The sequence below is a fragment of the Pelophylax lessonae genome, assembly GCF_965119305.1.
Source record: "Pelophylax lessonae genome assembly, chromosome: 3".
Classification (NCBI taxonomy): domain Eukaryota; kingdom Metazoa; phylum Chordata; class Amphibia; order Anura; family Ranidae; genus Pelophylax; species Pelophylax lessonae.
This window is the reverse complement of record NC_138770.1, coordinates 177587338-177609785: the sequence shown is the minus strand read 5'-3', so window position 1 is coordinate 177609785 and position 22448 is coordinate 177587338. Positions and strand designations below refer to the sequence as shown.

Sequence of the window (22448 nt, the reverse complement as noted above, 5' to 3'; positions counted from 1 at the left end):
TGTTCAGCAGCGACTTATAGTGGGACTGCCATATTGCAGCGGACAAATTGGACACTGACACTTTTTTGGGGGACCAGTGACATTACAGTGAACAGTGCTAAAAATACACACTGTCACTGTACTGACACTGGCTGGGAAGGGGTTAACATCAGGAGCAATCAAAAGGTTAACTGTGTGCATAGCTGAGTTTTACCATAGTGTGGGAGGTGCTTTTACTAGAGGAAGGCAATGATCTGTGTCCCTGCTTTGCAGGGACACAGGATCCATGCCTCTCTTATTGATAGAACGGCAATCTGCCTTGCTTACATATGCAGACCGCCGCTCTGCCTGTGTACCGAATGATCAGCGGGTGCCGGCAGACATCAGATCCATGGGACCCTCTGATAAGCTGCCGCTGTGTAGAATCACAACAGGAGCGAGCCTCCGGCTCAAGCAGAAACAGAAAGGAGTAGATTTACAAAGCGCGTATCTAACCCACTACCAATGTTTCCTTTTACTGCATTGATATGTTTTTGTACCTAATATCATGCAGTTTTTAAATCACATTACCATACATATAAATAGGTAACTATTACCAAATTATTCGTTCATAGTGGAAGCATGTATGAGTAATTTTTATTTAACTGTTAATATAATCAATTCATTTGTATAGAAGATCTACAATGAAATACTGTATATAAAAAGGAAATAAAGGAAAAAGAACAAAGAAAACAAATAAAATAAAATTATTTTAAACAAAATGTATACAGGCAGAAACACTGCTATAACAACAGTTCACACATTGATATTAGAGCACATATTGCATTTAAAAGGAGTTTTGACAGGAGGGGGGGGGGGGGGGGGGAGGTGTTATTGGGGGGAGTTATAACACAGATATTTCAGATATGAACAAGGCCATCGAACAGAACTTGTATTCATTTGATTCAAATATCAAACTAAAGAATGTTATATAGTACATACAGGTGTGTGTACTCAGTACTGAAAGTAATCAAAGCTCCGCACTTCAACAATCAACGGAATGGCTCTATTCCAAGCTATCTGCTGAGAATTGTCTAACTGCCATTAAAAGAACGCACCAACACAGATCTTCCAAAAGCATTTATGTGTACTTGAGCCAAAAACAAACTAGAGTGAACAGAGGTTAAAGGACAACCTGACAAAAATGTACCCAGAGTTCTGATGCAGAAGTAATTTAAATAGTCCAATTGATACATTTGACATAGGCATTCACTCTTTATTAGGCTAATTCATTAACTGAATTATGGGCTGTCTTTTTTAATTTTATCACACCTTGTGTATAAACGCTCAGTAGCACCTAAACAACCATAAATGCTAGGCACGTTGCCACGTTAATGCATTCTAATGGCCATAATTCCAGTAAATAGAGTGCATTAAAGCCAGATGCGTGAATGCGCATAAACGTGCATCCAAAAACGTGGCTTTTTTTTTTTTTAAATCAACAAAAGTCTTTATTGAAAAAAAACCCAAAATAAACAGGTTTACAAGGAATTTGCGTGCTTTGTATTACATAAATTGCAACATACAGTGGCATATGACCGAACTGACAAAACAGTGCCAAACAGTCAAACAGTGCCGTGTCATGCAGCGCTATGCAGTGACACTCAAGGGGGACGCCCAGCGGGTCCGGGTTTGCCGGGGGACAGGGGGAATCCCAAAGTAGGCAACAACAGTTCGTCTAGGCCCCACTGCGGAGTAGCCAGAACAGGACCCTCACACAAAAAGAACAATACAAAAAGGTAGCAGGCAGGTCTAGATGCATGTCTCCGGGGCCTGAACCCACCTATCCCAAATTTTGTTGTATCTGGATAGGCAGCCGCGATGGGCATATATCAATTTCTTGTAAGGCAAGGCGTGGTTAACTGCCCTAAGCCAGTCATGAAAGGTCGGGGGGGGTAGCTCGCATCCATTTTTGTGCAATGCACTTCTGGGCTAGGAACAAGGTTTCGTGTAGGAAATGGGCAGTAAATTTGTTTATACTTACATCAGGAAAAATGCCGAGCAAACAGGGCTTTGGGGCCAGCGTTAAGGGAGAGCCCATGGTATCGTGTAGGAACTCCACCACCTGTTTCCAGAAGCCCTGCAGTTCCGGGCAGCTCCAGAGAAGGTGGTAGAATGTGCCTGGTTCCTTTCCACATAGAGGGCACGTATCTGAGGTGTTGTGGTGGTATTTAGCCACCTGGGCTGGTGTCAGATAGGCTATATGCAGCACGAACAATTGGGTCAGACGATCCGACAGTTTCGGGGACACTAGTTTGCAATTATCAAGAGCATCCTCCCACTCCTCATCCTCCACCGGTCCCAGATCTCCCTCCCACTTAGATTTAATGGCGTATGCTGACACCATGGATGAGGGGAGGAGGAGCGCATTGTAGAGATGCGATATGAGCTATTTAGATTCAGACCCTCTGACTACTTCAATTATGGAGATTGGGGCTATGTCCGGCATAGGCTGTGGGAATTGAGAAGAAAAGGCGTGGCGAACCTGCAGGAACCTGAAAGACATATGGTTGGGGAAAAACATGGCTTTTTACCACATTTTTGTTACCAAAAAACTCCAGTAAGAGAGAATAAATAAATAGAACACAATGTACATGCAGCCTTAAAATACCACCTCTTATATGCACACATTTTTTTCTATTTTCTGGCAGTGATCAAATACTTTGGACCTCAAGTCATTTTAATGGTCGATGTCCTCCCACTTTTAATTTGCCAGATTGCCACCATCTTTAGGAAAAAGATTCTTGCATGAAGCTAAAAGATAACATTTCAAGATTCCAATGCTGAACACTCAGGAAACAACACACAAGTCATTACTATTTTGCATCTAATGCAAGCAATCTGCTCTGTTCTAGCCACATATTTACCTATTTTTTTTTTTTTTTAAATAGGAGGTTAAAGCTTTCGGAATGGTTTCATGACGTTCAAAGTTTCATAATCTGGGAAAATCTGTCATACAAAAAAAGTGAAGGCCCACAGGGTGTAAAAAGGTTTAGGTTCCCAGAGAGAGTTCTTTACTACAATACAAATTCTTGCTCAGACATGCTGCTAGTTACTAATACATTACCAAGTGCCTGGGTTTCCGGTATAACATAGGGCTTGCTGGTCTTCCTTAGGAAGTCCTTGTAAAAGATGAGCCTTCATAAACAAGTACACTTAGGTATGGGTTTCATGTTCCAGAGAAAGGCTATCCAATAATTATTAACAGAAATATCAGGCATATGTAGCTATGTAAAGAAATAGCGTGATGTTGCAGCTGGTTAAGTAAATCTGTGGATTTGCAGTAAAATGCCATTTTGCAATGCTAATTGGTTGGAAAAGATGAAAGGCTCAATTGACTAAGCTTTAAAGCTTGTTAGATTGAGTTACAGACATATTCAAGCTATTAGATTTGGAAAAACAATTGTTATTGCTAACTTCATGTGCTCTAGTTTAGTAAATTAGTCCTCAACTGTGCCTCTTGTTAGGGAGCTCATTGGAATATCACATGCAGGAGGGAACATGCACTAGAAACCATGTTCTACCAGCATTTTCCTACATGGATAATGTAGTGGTATCAAAGTGCATAAAATACTTTTTTGTTTTCTGCAGTATGAAATCTAAAATAAGCTAGAAAGTCCTGTATCTTACCTGTGGGTTATTGGCTTCAACCAACTTGCACTGTCTCAGGAAGAGTTTCAGATTGCCCCAGTTCATGTAAGGCAGCAGTACCATAGGCTTTTCCCCATCCTCTATACAGACGTGTCCAACGGGTAAAAGGTTCCTAACAAAAAAAAAATATATAAAAAAAAGGAAAAGGCTCAGATAAGAATACTACTATATACATGCCTCTTAGCTTAACATGCTATGCATCAGTTTTCAGTTGTGCGTATGTGAACGTGGGGGCTTAAAGTAAAACTATAGGCAAAAAATTTTATTTATTTATTTTATTAAAGGAGTAAGGGAGGGTTATAACCCTTGTCAGATTTTTTTTTTTGCCATTTGTGTCCCATTGTGGAGATTTTCTTTCACTTCCTCTCCCATAGCCAAACAAGAAGTGAGAGGAAATCCCGGAAAATTAAGGGAATCCCTTGGGAACCCCCAGGTCACCAGAACTAGTGTCCCTATTGGAAGATTTTGCCCCTATTACTTTTCCTGGGACAACCCAAAATGTGTGATTTTCATTTACTTTCACTTTCAATGATAAAAGGTAAACAGGACAAATATAGAGAGGGTAAATATCCTTAATGGGGGCACAGACAGCAATATGAACTGACAGGTGTGCTAATCCCTCTCCACTCTATCAAAAAAAAAAAAAAAAAAAAATGTTGCCTTTAGTCCTACTTCAAGGTTATCAGGCTCCTATTACATGGGTAAATGAAAGGGTAAATGAAAGGGTAAATTTAACTGTCTGGAGCGGGTCTTTAACCCTTTAACTACCAGGCCGTGCTCCACTTTTAAACTTAGCTGGCCAGGCCATTTTTGCAATTTTTCCTCTGCTTTTTTATTTTTCCCTTAGAGCTTTAAGAGTTTGTTAAAGACACCCCAAACCAAATATTTTCTGAAAGCACATGACCAGTAGAATACAAATAAGGTGCTAATTATCTAGAGCACAATGATATTTGGGCAATTTTTTATCAAAACGATTTTTGCTTAAAATACACTAAAATCATTAACAGATAAAAACACAGCACATTTTACTAAATTCCTGCTTAATCTAAAAGCTAACCTGTATTGAGTTAATAACCACTATTTGTAAATTTTAGAATGCGCCTTTTTGCGAAATGGTGAAAATCGAACATATGCAAAAAGCTTACAGCTTTCAGAGTTTAAGAGCCCCTCAAACCATATATTTTCTGAAAGCACATGACCTGTAGAATAAAAAGAAGGTGCTGCTGATTTTAACGCCCTGCGATATTTACGCAAATGTTTATCAAAACGATATATTCACTAAAAATTCTCTAAATTCATTTTTAGCAGATATAACTAGCATTTCAGAAAATTCCTGCTAAATTCCTACTAAATATAAAAGCTTAACCTGTATTAAGTTAATAAATAACACGTATTTGTAATTTTTAAATTACGCCTTTTTGCAAACTGATGAAAATTGAACGTACGCAAAAATGTAAAGAATGACATTTCTCTAACAATCTGAAGGTTTTCATTGTTCCCTTGCAGCTTTAAGAATTTTTTAAAGACCCCCCAAACCATATTTTTTCTGAAAGCATAGGACCAGTAGAATGAAAGGAAGGTGCTACTGATTTTTAAGGCCCCACGTTATTTGCGCAAATGTTTACCAAATCAATATTTTCACTAAAAATACACTAAAATCATTTATAGCAGATAGAAACACAGCTAATTTTACAAAATTCCTGCTAAGTTCCTTCTAAATATAAAAAACGTAACCTGTATTGAGTTAATAAACAAATATTTGAAAATTTTTACTTATACATTTCTGCAAAATGGTGAAAACTGAAGGTACACAAAACTGTAAAAAATCCAAATTTCTCACAAAATCTGGAGGTTTTCCCTTTTCACTTACAGACCTCCCAAACCATATATTTTCTGAAAGCACATGGCCAGTTGGCCTCTAGAATAAAAAGAAGGTGCTACTGATTTTTAAGACTCCGCAATATTTGTGCAAATGTTTATCAAAACAATATTTTTGATAAAAATATACTTAGTGCCGATTCACACTTCTGCGAAGCGGGAACGCTGCGAATATGCAGCGTGTTCCCGCATCGCATCCGCACATTGGGCAGTTCACACTGCCATATGCGATACGCAGGGGGTGTCAATTAAAAGTTAACGACACCCCAAGTTGCGATCGCATATCGCAGTGCGATCTGCAAGTACGCACAGAATTGGATCGCACAAGTGTGAACCACTGTGCGATCCGATTCTACTGCGGCTCAAAAAAAGCCTCATGTGCGTGTTTGGTGCGGATATAGTGCGAATTCAGCCATACAAAATGTATGGCTGAACTCGCATCCGCACATCAGATCGCATGTAATTAGGAGCAGTGCGCTCCGAATTACATGCGATCTCCGCAAACGCGGAAGTGTGAACCTGTACTAAAAATGGGATTTTGGACTTACCCTAAACTCCTTCTCTCTGATGTTCATTGACGGACACAAATAATTCGGGCTACACCGAAGTGCAGTCCTGGGGGGGGGATATACTCCCTCTCTCGGCTATAGCCACTCAGTTTTGTTCCAAGCAGTGTCAGGAGAATTACAACTCCACAGAAGGGTGGGTGCTGTGTCCGTCAATGAACTTCAAAGAAATGGATTTTACGAACTCAAAAATCCCATTTTCTCTTTCGTTCTTTGACGAACACAGCTCCTAGTATTTATAACCATTGGGATGTCCCAAAGAAGTTTAAAAAATGAGGGGTGGGAAAAACCCCAAAAAATTCCCAAGGCTAAACAGTAGCCAACCGGGCAACAGGAACAACAGGAGCTCAACCAAAAACTGAAGCCCACCTTAAAAAAAAAAAAAAAATACACCCTCATAAGAGGATCAGGTCCCCTAAAAAGCAGCCTGCAAAACCTTGTGGCCAAAGGAAGCATCCGTAGATGCCCAAAAATCCACTTTATAAAACTGTAAAAGCGTGTCTGCATCACTTACGCCTGATGACCGACGGCCCAGGAGCCACTAAGCACCCCGGTAGAGTGTGCCTTGACAGGGAAAGGAGGAACCTGACCCCTGATGGAATAGGCCTGACCCATCTGGAAATGGGCACAGAGGAAGTGGACAACCCTTTTCAGGGTTCGTCCGTGAGCACAAATACTGAGTCTGACTTCCTGAAAGACTCCGTAGCTGCCAGGTACACCCTTATTGCCCGGACCACATCCAAAGCATGCAAGGCAATTTTCTTCGGATGTTTAGGCCAGGGACACAGGGAAGGCAACATAATGTTTTCATTCAAATTAAAATCAGAGAATCTTTGAGAGGAGGGAAGACGTAAATCAGCCGATGCCCCACACGGGGCCACCCGAGCAACAAACCTCTGCACCTTTCTGTTGAGCCAGACGCCAACAGATCCACCTCGGGGGTGCCCCACCAGAGACACAGCTGATTGAATACCTCCAGATGAAGGGACCACTCCCCTTGGTCTAACGCCTGCCGAATGACGTAATCCGGCTGCCAATTTTCCACCCAGGGAATGTGTACGGCGGAGATGGGCTGGAACGAACCGTTCTGCCCACCTTAGAATGCTGGCTACCCCCAGAGCAGCCAGGACACTTCTTGTGCCCCCTTGGTGATTGACATAAGCCACGCCCGTGGCAATGTCCGATTGAATGCACACTGGACAATCATCCAATGATTCAGACACAATCGGATCACTCGGAGTTTCAGGAAATTGATTGGTAGTCTGGACACTTCTAGCGCCCAGATCCCGAGCAGAATGCTTGCCGAGGACGCCTCCCCAGCCAGACAGGCTGGCATCCGTGGTTACCACTGTCCAATACAAGGGGAGGAAGGATTTTACCAGCCGAAGCCCTGGAGAACGAAGCCATAATATCAGGGACTTACTTGTTTCCCGACTCAGCCGGATCTGATTGTCCAGAGACTGCGGAGTCTTCTCCCATTTGGTCAGAATGTCCCTTTGCAGGGACCTCGTATGGAACTGTGCAAACTGAACCACCTCGAAGGTAGACACCATCAGGCTCAGGACCCGCATGCAAGTCCAGAGGGACGACCATCTGTTGAACAGGAGGCGAATTGCAGCCTGCAATTTCTGGAGTTTGTCCAGAGGAAGGAGCACTCTGGCTAATGCCAAGTCCAGAGTCAGACCCAGACAGTCCAGTTTGTTGACGGAGCCAGAGCAGAGTTCTGAAAAACCTGAATCCAGCTGAACTCCCACAGAATTCGTATTGTGATCTCCAGGTTTTCCACCAGAGCAGTGGGAGACTCTACTCGCAGAGGGAGATTATCCAAGTAGCCCAGTACCGCGATCCCCCATTGCCGTAGCAAACTAGCACTGGAGCTAACACTTTTGTGAAAGATGCGAGACCAAAAGGGTAACGCCACAGACTTATAATGCTCCTCTCCCACAGCAAAGCAGAGAAAACGCTGGTGACTGGCACATATTGGAATGTGAAGGTAGGCATCCTTAATATCGATAGAGGTGAGGAAATCTACCTGATGCAGGGATGCCATCACCGTTTGAATTGATTCCATTCTGAACTTCTGTAACCGCACAAAGCGGTTGAGTGCCTTGAGGTCCAGGATTGGAAGCACTTTGCCTTCCTTCCTGAGGACTGTGAACAGGTTTGAGTAAAAACCCTGAAATCGTTCCAAAGTCGGAACCGGGATAAACACCCCTTGAAGGAACAGGTCTTGTACTGCCCCAAACAGGTCCTGTAAGCGGTCTGATGACGGGCGCAATTTGGAAGGAAAAAACCTTGCCGGGGGACAAGAGTGAAACTTGATTTTGTACCAGGACCAAATAACTTTGTGGACCCACTTGTCTTGCACCGGGGAAGTTGGATCCGGAAAAAGTGAAGACGTCCCCCCAACTCCAATACCGGTGAGGGCGCACCTTCACGCTGAAGGAGCCTTGTCCGCGGGTCTGGAGAAGCCAGATATGGTTTTGCCAGACCAGGTTCATTTGGATCCTCCTGAAGAGGCCCTGAAAGGCTTCGAGCACTTGTCAGACAACCCTGAAGGACAAAAAAACTTCTTATGAGCTGAGAAGGAAGGGCCACGTCTATGATGAGGTTCCTTGCCCTTAGTAGACTGTGAAAAAAAAGTACTCTTTCCTCCTGTGAGACCTTTAATGATGTCATCCAAGGTATGTCCAAACAGGCGATGATCTTGGAAATAAAGATTAGTCAAGGCCTTTTTTGAAGTCTGATCCGCAGACCAGCACTTGAGCCATAAGACACGCCAAAGGACCACTGCCAAAACAGAGAGGCGAGCCATCAGGGGAGCCGCATCCAAGAAGGCATCACAAAAACTGGAGCCCCTGGACCAGCTGGTCTGCCAGCTTGGCAAAGGCAGGGGGGAGCGGTTTCCCCTCCAGGTTTACGGCGTAAGAGCTTAGTCCACTCGGTCAGAGTTTGCGATACTAGGGCAATGGTGAATACCGGCCTCAATGCCGAACCATCCAGGAGTGTACATACTGTGGGCCACAGCCTCCACCTTCTGGTCAGCCAGATCCTTAAAGGCTGGGGACTCTTCAACCGGAATCATGGTAGCTTTGTTTAATCTGGAAACCGGAGGGTACACCACCGGTGGAACAGTCCACTTCTTAAGAAGGGACTCCTCATAAGGGTAACGCCTAGTAAAGCACTTTAGAACTTTAGGAACCCCCCTGGTCGTCCCCACGCTTTAGTGACAATTCTGTCAAAATAGGCAGGGAAAGGAAACCCCTTTGCCACTCTGGATGGCATCCGTGCATCCACCAGTGCTTTTCTGTGCGCGGTCGCAGACATGGAGGAATCATCTTCACTATCATAGAATTCCAGGCACGTGAATGCAGTCCCAGCAGGGTGACCCACATGCGCAGCTGCCTAATCAGATTCAGGATTCGATGAGACAGGGGAAGACGGGGGGGGGGAGGGGATCAGGTGGGAAAATGTGCCTCAAAGACTTCATGAGTCACCAGGGAGACCCCACTAAAAGTGTAACACTGCTAAGGGGCAACCTCCACCGCGCTGGCAGCACAACCCGGTCGCCAGACTCACCCGGTCACCAGAGGACCACGCCAGACTTACCACTCACAGAGACAAGCGCCTGCAGCCACCAGGATAATGCTTTACACGTGCGAAGATCAGCTACTCACCATACCAAGAACCAGGCAGGCACCGCTCCAGACAGAACCCCTCTCCATCAAAATGGGGACCGACGGCCAGGAGGAACGCTGCGACTCAGGCCGAGACCCGGTCATATGCAGCCTCAATGAACGAAAGAAATTACATTTTAATGAAAAAATATATATTTTTTTCCCAATTTTTTTGTATAAAGTGAAAGAATGTTACACAAGGTAAATGGATGCTTAACATGTCACGCTTAAAATTGTGCAAGCTCGTAGAATGACAACTACGGTACATAAGCATCTCTATATGCGACGCTTTAAATGCCTTTACGGGTTACAAGTTTAGAGTTACAGAGGTTGTCTAGAGCTAAAATGATTGCTCTTGCTCTAATGTTCAGGGCGATACCTCACATGTGTGGTTTCAATACAGTTTACATATGCGTGCATGACTGTGTTCTCTTCTGCGTGCAAGCACAGAGGGATGGGGGCGCTTTAAATTGTTATTTATTTAGCTTTTATTTTTACACTTAAATACTCTTAATTTTTTTTCTCTCAATTGTATTCCTATTACAAGGAAAGTAAACATGGAATGTTGACAGGTCCTTTTATTAAGAGATTTGGGGTCAAAAAGACCCCAAGTCTCTTCTTTAACTTTAAAAGCAAAAGATCAAAAAAAAAAAAAAAATTTTGATCTCTTGCTTAAATTTTTTCTTTAGGCCTGGACCAGAAGTGACGTCATGACGTTGTTTCAATCTTCCAAGGCCCTAGAGTCGATCAAAGAGAGTGTCCCCTCCACACACACACACACAAGGGATCGACCAATTATCGGCAAGGCCGATATATCGAGGGCCGATATGCGCTTTCCCCGATACATGGGAATCGGCCCCTTAGGTTACTGATATTGTCGCGACGTCATTGCGTACGTTATGCCACGCGCCTCCACGCACTGGGACATCTTCTGCCTTCTTAGGCCGCCTCCCTCAGCCTCATCTGGAGTAGGGGAGTCTCGGCCCGACAGCGAAGTGTACATACAGTGTGTTTAACACAGCTGCCATACATACACCCACAGCTGCCCGGTGCCAGCCACACCTTTAGGCCTGTACCATCCAGCCACAGGGTGCCAGCCAGCCACAGGGTGCCAGCCAGCCACCCACCACATGGTGCGAGCCAGCCACCCACCCACCACAGGGTGCCAGCCAAACAGCCACCCACCACAGGGTGCCAGCCAGCCACCTACCACAGGGTGCCAGCCAAACAGCCACCCACCACAGGGTGCCAGCCAAACAGCCACCCACCACAGGGTGCGAGCCAGCCACCCACCCACCACAGGGTGCCAGCCAGCCACCCACCCACCACAGGGTGCCAGCCAGCCACCCACCCACCACAGGGTGCCAGCCAGCCACCCACCCACCACAGGGTGCCAGCCAGCCACCCACCCACCAAAGGGTGGCAGCCACTTAGCACAGGGTGCAAGCCAGCAAGTTTTTTTTAAGCCTATATTCAATTTCAGTAGTGTCTTTCAAATTTCAATGGAGATAGATGCAGATTGAAAAATTAAAAGTGTGGTCTGGGACTATTTCTTATCTCCATCTCCAGGAAAAGCAGCAGCAGTGTGCAACATGTGCACAAACAAGGTAAGCATGGGATCAATAACTGCAAAAAGCAAAAATACATCAAATCTTTGGGCCCATCTAAGAGTTTATCATGTGTAATTATATCATGCAGCACAGAAAAAAAAATGAATCACAAGGTGAAACATCACTATCCCAGGCAACAATAACAGATATGTTTCAGAAAAGAAAATGGGTGGCTAAAATCAGGTGGAAGATCCCAAGTGCTGGACAGAGTAAACACAGAGAGGATGGTCACTAATAACCAGCCATTTACAATGGTGTCTGACTCTGGTTTTAAGTGGTTGATTTCCATAGTTGAGCCAAGGTACACACTGAAGAGTGACAAGTATTATTGAACCGAAATGCTGGGAAAGATTCAACAAAAGGTCACTGAGAAAAAAAAAGGCTATGCGAAAACCAGAGAATGCTGGCAACGCACTCTCATTCACGACTGACTGCTGGTCAGGACAAACAGAATCACGAATGAGTCTTACATGCCACTTCATTGACAGCGGATGGACAAGAAGGCATTTGGTGGTGAATAAAAAAGTGATGCAAGGATCCCACAATGGAGTACATTGGAGAAAAGTTTCTAGGCATGCTAGAAGAATGGGGAATCGCCAAAGACCGAGTGATGCTTGTGCTTCGAGACAGCGGAGCAAAGATGGTGAAAGGAATGAGATGTGCTGAAGTGTCAGACCTCAGTTGCATGGCACACACCCTACAACTTGTGGTAAATGATGGTCTATCAATCCAGAGAGCTTTGCTTGACATAATTAGCATGCTGAAGAGGTGCGCAGGCTATTTCCACCATTCAATCCTTTCCAAGCAGCTATTGAGTTGCATTCAGGAAGATCTTGGCCTACCCAAAAACAACTTGATTAACGCTGTTCCAACATGATGGAACTCAACACTTCACATGCGGCAAAGAATGCAGGAGCAGAAGAGAGCTCTTACCATGTAATCAGGTGAATATGGAGGATATTCTTGTCCTACTGCTGATCAGTGGGACATTGTAGCCAATGTCATTGAGACCCTCCTCCCCATAGAGGAAGTGACACTAGAGATGAGTCATTACGACTCATCTGTGTCATCTGTCATCCCATGTGTGAGAGTGCTGAAGATGCTTCTTCAAGAGAATGAAGGACCCAACACACGTGGCACTAAAACATGTAGGCAGGACATGAGACATCCTCGCCAAACGTTTTGAGAAGCATGAAAAGAATAAAAATATTGTGCTTGCATGTCTTTTGGATCCTCAATACGAGAACCATCCTTTCTCTTCTTATAAAGTGTATTGGCCAAGGCAAAACAATGGCTGACAGAAGATATTCAACAGGAGGTTCCTGCCGAAAAGAAAAGTCAAGAAGAGCAGGTTTCTAAAAGAGAATAAATGTCCAAAAAGACAATGGACAGAAGAGAAACTTCATTGTGGTCGAATAGATGCCATGTTCAGTGTTTTTTTTGGGCCTCATGCAGAGGATTCTTCTGAATCTGCAATAAATGAGCCTGGATGATGAACTTGAAGGAACCAGTAATTGACAAAAGAAGTGGTGATCCTCTTCCGTGGTGGAAAGAAAATGAGGCACGCTACAAAAGACTGCCTTGTCATGTTAGAAGATATCTTTCTGCTCCTCCTTCCTCTGTACCAAGTGAACATGTTTTTAGTGAAGTAACAGCAATTTATAAAAAAAAACAGAAGCCGTTTAACAGATGAACATGCTGAAATGTTATAGTTTCTGCACTATAATATTGTACTACCTAACTGGGACTATTGAAAGTGTAGTAGTATAGTACTAGTGTCCACTCCACTCGATTCCACTGTCTAGCTTTTTTTTCTAGCAGTTTTGCACTGACTGCGCTGCGCTGCAGTCAGTGCAAAACTGGTAAAAAAAAAAGCTAGACAGTGGATTGGTGTCAGACTACTGCTGCAGTAGTGCACCACTCACTGCTGAAATAATTTTAAGTCACTGCAGTAGTGATTGTACTACTGCAGCAGTAGTCCACCAACTCCCCCACTGTCTAGCTTTTTTTCTAGCAGTTTTGCACTGACTGCAGTGATTTAAAATCATTGCAGCGAGTGCACTACTGCAGTGGTAGTCCACTGACTCCAATCCACTGTCTAGATTTTTCCTAGCAGTTTTGCACTGACTGCACTCCAGTAGTGATTGAAAATTATTGCAGTGAGTGCACTACTGCAGCAATTTATGCATCATTCACAATCAGATGATGTGAAACTGATGTCACTGCAAGTGTGGTTTTCCTAGCAGTTTTCATGCAGTTAAGGTGTGAAGAACGAGCCCTTACCACTTCAGCCCCAGAAGGTTTTACCCCCTTAATGACTAGGCCATTTTTTGCGATACGGCACTGCATTACTTTAACGGAAAATTGCGTGGTCGTGCGATGCTGTACCCCAATACAATTGATGTCCTTTTTTCCCCACAAATAGAGCTCTCTTTTGGTGGTATTTGATCACCTCTGCGGTTTTTAGATTTTGCGCTATAAAAAAAAAAAAGCGACAATTTTGAAAAAACGCCATATTTTTTACTTCCTGCTATAAAACATTCCCAATAAAAAAATGTTTAAAATTGTATTTTTTTATCACTTTAGACCAATTTGTATTCTGCTACATAATTTTGGTAAAAAAGATCCCAAAAAGCTTATTTTAATTGGTTTGCGTAAAAGTTATAGCGTTTACAAACTACGGGATAGATTTTTGGACTTTTTATTATTTTTTTCATTAGTAATGGTGACGATCTGCGATTTTCAGCGGGACTGCGACATTGCAGCGGACAGATTGGACCCCTAATTGACATTGACACTTTTTGGGGACCAGTGACACTAATATAGTAATCAGTGCTAAATAATATGCACTGTTACTGTATAAATGACACTGGCAGGGAAGGGGTTAATACTGGGGGTGATAATGGGGTTAAATGTATGCCTAATATGCCTACTGACTGTGTGGGGGGATGGTTCTGTGACAGGCACAGAGAGATCACAGTTTCAGCGTAGCTGAAACTGCTGATCTTTCCCTGCCTGTCTGACAGAAGATCCTCCCGTGTCTGCCGAAACCACATGCACTCCAGTCACATAGTACTATGTGACTGGAGGCAGCCAAGCCGCCCTGCTGCAGTAAAAAGGCGGTGGGCGGTCGGCAGGTGGTTAATGTTAAACATTAACATGTTCAGTAACAGATTTGTGTCGAAATTGTGTTTATTTTGCAAAACTTTAAAATGTTCAAAATATCGGCCCATTCAGCAAATGGAGACTGATAAGCGGATTTGTGAGGTTATTACGAGTGCAGCAGATGGCCTTTATGTGTAGGACTCGGTTTGAAGGGTCAGATTATTTTGTTCTCCAGTGTTCGCCTCTTGCAAACTGCAGCTTGAAAAAGCTCAGTACGTTTTTTTTTTTTTTTTTTTAACTGAGCTAAAATACAGCCCAGTTATTGTTACGTTCCTATGCACACAGGCGCCGTGCATTCTTCAGTAAAAAAGAAAAAAAATTGGATTTTTGACGTACCGAAAAATTCATTTCTGTGATGTTCATTGACGGACACATCTCTTCATCTTCATGACCGTAGGGTTATGCTGCCCCCTACAGGAGTAGGACACTAGGCAGAGAAAAAGCAGTCCCTGGGGGTATACTCCCACTTCCTGATATAGGTATTCAGTTTTGTAACAAGCAGTGTCAGAAGAAAAACAATCCAACGCCAAAGAGGGGCGGGTCTTCTTGTGTCTGTCAATGAACACCACAGAAAAGGATTTTACGTTAAGTCAAAAATCCCATTTTCTCTTTCGTTCATTGACGGACACAGCTCTTCATTGTCATGATCGTAGGGACGTCCCAAAGCAGTGTCAAACATGAGGGGTGGGAATAGCAGAAAACAAACCTCCAAAAAAGGTAAACATAGCCAACCAGGTAATATGGAGCTCAACTGAGAACTGAAGCTCACCTGAAAAAAACACCCTCAAAGAGGACAAGTCCTCTAAAAAGCAGCCTACAAAACTCTGCAGCCAAAAGCAGCATCTACAGATGCCAACACATTCACTTTATAAAACTTTGTGAATGTGTGCACAGATCAAGTGGCCGCTTTGCAAACTTGCACCACTGACGCCTGATGACGGAAGGTCCAGGAGGCACTAAGCGCCCAAGTAGAGTGCGCCCTGACAGGGAAAGGAGGAACCACAGTCTGCCTGATCCATCTGGAAATGGTTGCAGCAGAAGCAGCCAGCCCCTTGCGAGGTCCATCCTTGAGGACAAACAGTGAAGTGAGTCTGATTTTCAAAACGACTCCGAAGCTGTCAGGTACACCTTAATCACCCAAACCAAATCCAGGGAATGCAAAGCAACTTCCTTAGGATGCTAAGGTTTAGGACACAGGGAAGGCAACAATGTCTTCATTCAGATGAAAATCGGAGACTAGCTATGGAAGGAACGATAGATAAGGTTCAAAGAACCACCCTATCCCGGTGAGCTAGATAAGGTGAACGGCAAGACAGCGCCGCCAGCTCAGACACCCTGCATGCCAAAGTAATAGTCACCAAAAAGGCCACCTTCTGGGACAATGTAAGCAGGAAAATCTCCCAAATATTTTCAAAGTGAGGTTTCTGAAGAACTGACAACACCAAATTGAGGTTCCACGGTGGGAATAGAGTCCGCACCGGGGGAGCAAAGTGTCTTACTCCCCGGAGAAAAGTACACACCAAGGAGTGTGAGGCCAACCGACGCTGAAAGAAAATCACCAAGGCTGAGACCTGGCCAATGACGGTACTCAAAGCCAAACGTTGCTCGACCCCTCGCTGGAGGAAAGCCAAGATTGAAGTCACAGAAAAGGAGCGAGGGTGAACCCCAAAGGACTCACACCACGCAACGTATGTCTTCTAAGTACGATGGTAAACCTTCTTGGAAGCAGATTTTCTAGCTTTTAAAAGCGTAGAAATCACCAAATCAGACAACCCTCTATCCTTCAGCACCTGGCTTTCAACAGCCAGGCCCTCAAAGCCAACGACTGTAAAGCAGGACGGGAGATCGGTTCTTGAGACTGTAGACCTTCCCTGAGAGGGAGTATCCAAGGAACATTGGCTTCCAGCAAGGCCAGTCTGGATGGAATCCCTTCTGCCTCAATCCAGTGCTGGAGTCATGGCAGTAGCTTGAGGAGGAGGAAAGGCATATATCAGGCGAAAAGGACTCCAGGGAGCCACTAGGGCGCTAGAGGGTCCAGAGACCGTGCCACAAACCTCTGAACTTTCCTGTCGAGGTGAAAAGCCAACAGGTCCACCTCGGGAGTCCCCCACCGGAGAAACAACTGACTGAACACTTCTGGATGAAGTGACCATTCTCCTTGGTCCAACGCCTGTCGACAGAGTCTGCCTGACAATTTTCCACCCCTGGAATGTGTACAACAGAGGTGGAATGAACCGTTCTGCCCACCTTAGAATGCCGCCAGAACACTTCTCCTGCCCCCTTGGTGATTGACATAGGCCACGGCATTGTCAGATAGAATCCTTAGGACATCCCTGGAGACGAACTGTCCAATGATCCAGGCAAAGCCCGATCACTCGAAGCTCCAGTACATTGATCAGTAGCCTGTGCTCCTCCAGAATCCAGACCCCTTGAGCACAATCTGTGCAGAGGACACCTCCCCACCTGGATAGGTTGGCATCCGTGGTGACAATCGTCCAGTACAGGGGAAGAAAGGATTTTCCCTGAAGTAGTGCCAGGGAGCAAAGCCACCAAACCAGGGACCCCTTTGTTCTCCGGCTAAACATGATCAGATCGCCCAAAGACTGTGGATCCTTGTTCCACTTCACCAGAATCTCCTTTTGCAGAAATCTTGTGTGGAACTGTGCAAACGCCACTGCCTCGAAGGTAGACACCATCAGGCCCAGCACTCGCATGCAAGTCCGAAGAAATGAACGCCTGCTGGACAGCGAATAGCTTCCTGCAACTTCTGATGTTTTGCCAGAGGGAGAAACACTCTGGCCAAGGCAGAGTCAGACCAAAGGGTAACTGGCATCCGTGGCGCCCGATTCAGACCCTGGATCTCAAGAGACAGCGGAAGCAGGTGAAGGCAGGGGATGATTTTTGGTAGCACATTTGCTCAGGACCAAATCCACTTTGGACACCAAGGACTCCAGGACTGCCGTCGGTACAGTCAGTTGTGGGGCCCCGGAGGGCACGGCATCCTCAGAGTGGATCAGGTGGTAAAACATGTTTCAGTGACTCCATGTTTCGAGAGGGGAAACTGCACCACAAGTGTAAAAACACACTGTAAGGGATACCCCACCGCGCTGTCCACACCACAGCTCTACCGCTGTATAGCAGCAAGAGGGAGAGGGAGCCCCTGGCAATCACCACCGCGGGTCAGCTCACAGTAAGCTTTTGCACTCCGCACGGCGATCAGTAAAAGGCATGTCTAGCTAGTAGCACTAGAAGCCTGAAGAATTCTCACTACTGAATCACCGCCCATCTGAGCTACAAAAACAGGGCCGCCGCTATTTTCAATGGGAAACTTTAGGAAAATGGCCACCGAAGCAACACAAACATGGCCGCCGATCTGTAGCAAACCAGGCTACAAAAAAATGGCGGCGCCATGCCGGGCCGAAAAAATGGTCCCGACAGGGAGGGGGGCCCAAACAGGCACCCCCACCAGGCCCATCCCCCTCAAGGAGCGACCGTTTCGGGCAACAGCAGCGTTTAACTTGCAGCTAGCCCCCCATCCAGTGGGGCTATGTAGTGGCCAAAGTAGCACGGAGCTGCGTTCTGCACGCGCTGGCTGCCCGGACCCTAAGGATCTAGATTATCCAGTTTGTCGCCCAGTCTGCCCGCGCTCGCTGGCCGGACTGGAGGGACCATAAGGATCTAGATTCAGTTTGTCGCCCAGGCAGTTGATCGTAGACTCTCAAAGGACCAAAATAATAAACTGAAAAAATCCAATTTAAAAAGAAAATATAGCTAGGACCAGAGATCCCAGCAAGGAACTAAATAACAAAAAACTAAATACCTATAGCAGAAAGTGGGGGTATACCCCCAGGGACTGCCCCATAGTTGTGCTCAAGCTTTTCTTTGCCTAGTGACCTACTTCTGTAGGGGGCAGCATAACCCTACAGTCATGAATATGAAGAGCTGTGTCCATCAATGAACGAAAGAGAAAACTGGATTTTTGACTTACCGGAAACCTTTTCTCTGAAGTTCATTGACAGACGCAGCTCCATAGTCTTCTTGACCATTGGGTTATGCTGTCCCCTATAGGAGTAGGACACGAGGCAGGAAAAATCTTTACCATGCCTATGGGGCAGTCCCTGCAGGCATACACCCACTTATTCTGCTATAGGATTCAGTTTTGTTGTAAGCAGTGTTTAGAAGAAAAAACCCCATCCCACTCAGAAATAGAGGGGAGGGTGCTACGTCTGTCAATGAACTTCAGAGAAAAGGATTTTACGTTAAGTCAAAAATCCACTTTTCTCTATTGTTTATTGACAGACGCAGCTCCATATTCTGCATTACCATTGGGAGGTCCCAAAGCAGTATTTGCATGAGGGGTGGGAAAACAATGCAGAAAGAACGTAATTCCCCAAAAGATAAACTTAGCCAACCAGTGAACATGGAGCTCAACCAGGAACAACTGGAGCTCACCTAGAAAACATATACCCTCAGAGAGAATATTTCCTCTTTTAAACAGCAGCCTGCAAAACCTTGCGGCCAAAAGAAGCATCCAAGGATGCCAACACATCTACAGTGCCTTGCGAAAGTATTCGGCCCCCCTTGAACTTTGCAACCTTTTGCCACATTTCAGACTTCAAACATAAAGATATCAAAATGTAATTTTTTGTGAAGAAACAACAAGTGGGACACAATCATGAAGTGGAACGAAATTTATTGGATATTTCAAACTTTAACAAATAAAAAACTGAAAAATCGGGCATGCAAAATTATTCCGCCCCTTTACTTTCAGTGCAGCAAACTCTCTCCAGAAGTTCAGTGAGGATCTCTGAATGATCTAATGTTGACCTAAATGACTAATGATGACAAATAGAATCTACCTGTGTGTGTAATCAAGTCTCCGTATAAATGCACCTGCACTGTTATAGTCTCAGAGGTCCGTTTAAAGCACAGAGAGTATCATGAAGAACCAGGAACACACCAGGCAGGTCCGAGATACTGTTGCGGAGAAGTTTAAGGCCGGATTTGGATACAAAGATTTCCCAAGCTTTAAACATCCCAAGGAGCACTGTGCAAGCGATAATATTGAAATGGAAGGAGTATCAGACCACTGCAAATCTACGAAGACCTGGCCGTCCCTCTAAACTTTCAGCACATACAAGGAGAAGACTGATCAAAGATGCAGCCAAGAGGCCCATGATCACTCTGGATGAACTGCAGAGATCTACAGCTGAGGTGGTAGACTCTGTCCATAGGACAACAATCAGTCGTATACTGCACAAATCTGGCCTTTATGGAAGAGTGGCAAGAAGAAAGCCATTTATTAAAGATATCCATAAAAAGTGTCGTTTAAAGTTTGCCACAAGCCACCTGGGAGACACACCAAACATGTGGAAGAAGGTGCTCTGGTCAGATGAAACCAAAAATCGAACTTTTTGGCAACAATGCAAAACTTTGTTTGGCGTAAAAGCAACACAGCTCATCACCCTGAACACACCATCCCCACTGTCAAACATGGTGGTGGCAGCATTATGGGTTGGACCTGCTTTTCTTCAGCAGGGAAAGGGAAGATGGTTAAAATTGATGGGAAGATGGATGGAGCCAAATACAGGACCATTCTGGAAGGAAACCTGATGGAGTCTGCTAAAGACCTGAGACTGGGACGGAGATTTGTCTTCCAACAAGACAATGATCCAAAACAAAGCAAAATTCACAATGGAATGGTTCACAAATAAACATATCCAGGTGTTAGAATGGCCAAGTCAAAGTCCAGACCTTAATCCAATCGAGAATCTGTGGAAAGAACTGAAAACTGCTGTTCACAAATGCTCTCCATCCAACCTCACTGAGCTCGAGCTGTTTTGCAAGGAGGAATGGGCAAAAATTTCAGTCTCTCGATGTGCAAAACCGATAGAGACATACCCCAAGCGACTTACAGCTGTAATTGCAGCAAAAGGTGGCGCTACAAAGTATTAACTTAAGGGGGCTGAATAATTTTGCACGCCCAATTTTTCAGTTTTTTATTTGTTAAAAAGTTTGAAATATCCAATAAATTTCGTTCCACTTCATAATTGTGTCCCACTTGTTGATTCTTCACAAAAAATTACAGTTTTATATCTTTATGTTTGGAGCCTGAAATGTGGCAAAAGGGCGAAAAGTTCAAGGGGGCCGAATACTTTCGCAAGGCACTGTACTTTGTAGAATTTTGTGACGGTGTGCACAGACGACCAAGTTGCCACCTTGCAAACTTGCATTACTGACTCCTAATGGCGAAAAGCCCAAGAGGCACTCAGGGACCTAGTAGAATGTGCCTTTGCAGGGAAAGGCGGAACCTGACCCTTCAGTGAATAAGCCTGTACCATCGTCTGCTTGATCCATCTGGATATGATCGCGGCAGATGCAGCCAATCCCTTTCGAGGTCCTTCCATGAGGACAAAAAGTCTGATTTCCTGAAAGATTCAGTAGCCGCCAGGTAAACCCTAATTGCCCGAACCACAACCAAAGAATGTAAGGCAATTACCTTGAGATGCTTGGGCTTAGGACAGAGTGAAGGCAGCACAATGTCTTCATTCAAATGGAAATCAGAAAGCACCTTAGGAAGAAAGGACTGTTTAGGTCGAAGTACCACCTTATCTCTGAATCACCAGATAAGGTGAACAGCAGGATAGCGCCGCTAATTCAGATACTCTGCAAGCAGAGGTAATAGCCACCAAAAAGGCTACCTTCTGTGACAGTGTAAGCAGAGGAATCTCTCCAATGTTCTCAAAGGGTGGTTTTTGAAGGACAGACAGTACCAAGCAAAGTACTTTGGCGGAGGTAACTGTGGCATATGGCGAACCCCTTGAAAAAATGTGTGATTTAAAGCATGCGTAGCTAAAGGACGTTGGAAAAACACAGTCAAAGCCGACACTTGGCCATTAATAGTACCCAAGGCAACCCGCTGTTCAACCCCACTTTGGAGAAAGATCAAAATTTTATAAAATCTTTATAAAACTCTGGTCCGACCGCATCTGGAGTATTCTGTCCAGTTCTGGTCGCCAGTCCTCAGGAGGGATGTGTTGGAGCTGGAGAGAGTCCAGAGAAGGGCAACTAAACTAATTAGGGGATTGGAGGACCTTGACTATGAAGAGCGTCTACAATCGCTCGATTTATTCTCCCTGGAGAAGAGACGTCTGAGGGGGGACATGATAGCAATTTATAAATATCTTAATGGGGATCCCAGCTTAGAAAAAAAGCTGTTCATTCGAAGGGATTGCATGAGGACTCGAGGGCATACAATGCGATTAGAGGAGAAGCGTTTTAACCTCAGGCAACGTGGGGGGTTCTTTACTGTTAGGGCTACAAGATTGTGGAATTCTCTACCACAAGAGGTGGTTTCTGCGGGTAGTATGGTGGCTTTCAAAAGACTCTTAGACTTACATCTCAAGGATCAGAACATTCAGGGGTATGCGAGATGATTACAGCCACACACACCTACACAGGTTGAACTGGATGGACTATTGTCTTTATTCAACCTCACCTACTATGTAACTATGTAACTATGTAAAGCCACCTAAAAAAATGGATTTTGTAAGAACTTACCGTAAAATCCTTTTCTCTTAAGCTCATTGACAGACGTAGTCTTCTTGATTCTCAAGAGCTGGGTTATGTTGTCTCCGCAGGAGTAGGACTAGGCAGAATGACAAAACGTTCTGGCTCCACCCTAGGGGGCAGTCCCTGAGGGTATATCCTCCCTCTCTCTGCTACAGGGAATCAGTTCTGTTTAAAGCAGTACAGAGAAATTAACCCAACCCAACTCAATGATAGAGGGGCGGGTACTACGTCTGTCAATGAGCTTAAGAGAAAAGGATTTTACGGTAAGTTCTTACAAAAATCCATTTTTCTCTATCGCTCATTGACAGACG

At 44.7% G+C, this 22448-nt stretch overlaps 1 protein-coding gene across 1 annotated transcript in view; it reads right to left on the bottom strand.

Moving 5' to 3' along the window:
* RYK (receptor like tyrosine kinase) overlaps window positions 1-22448 on the bottom strand; it is a 424049-nt gene that overhangs the window by 71130 nt on the left and 330471 nt on the right. The window contains exon 11 of the mRNA XM_082248811.1: window positions 3649-3781. Coding sequence (XP_082104937.1) covers window positions 3649-3781 — 133 coding nt within the window. The remainder of the gene's footprint in view (window positions 1-3648; window positions 3782-22448) is intronic.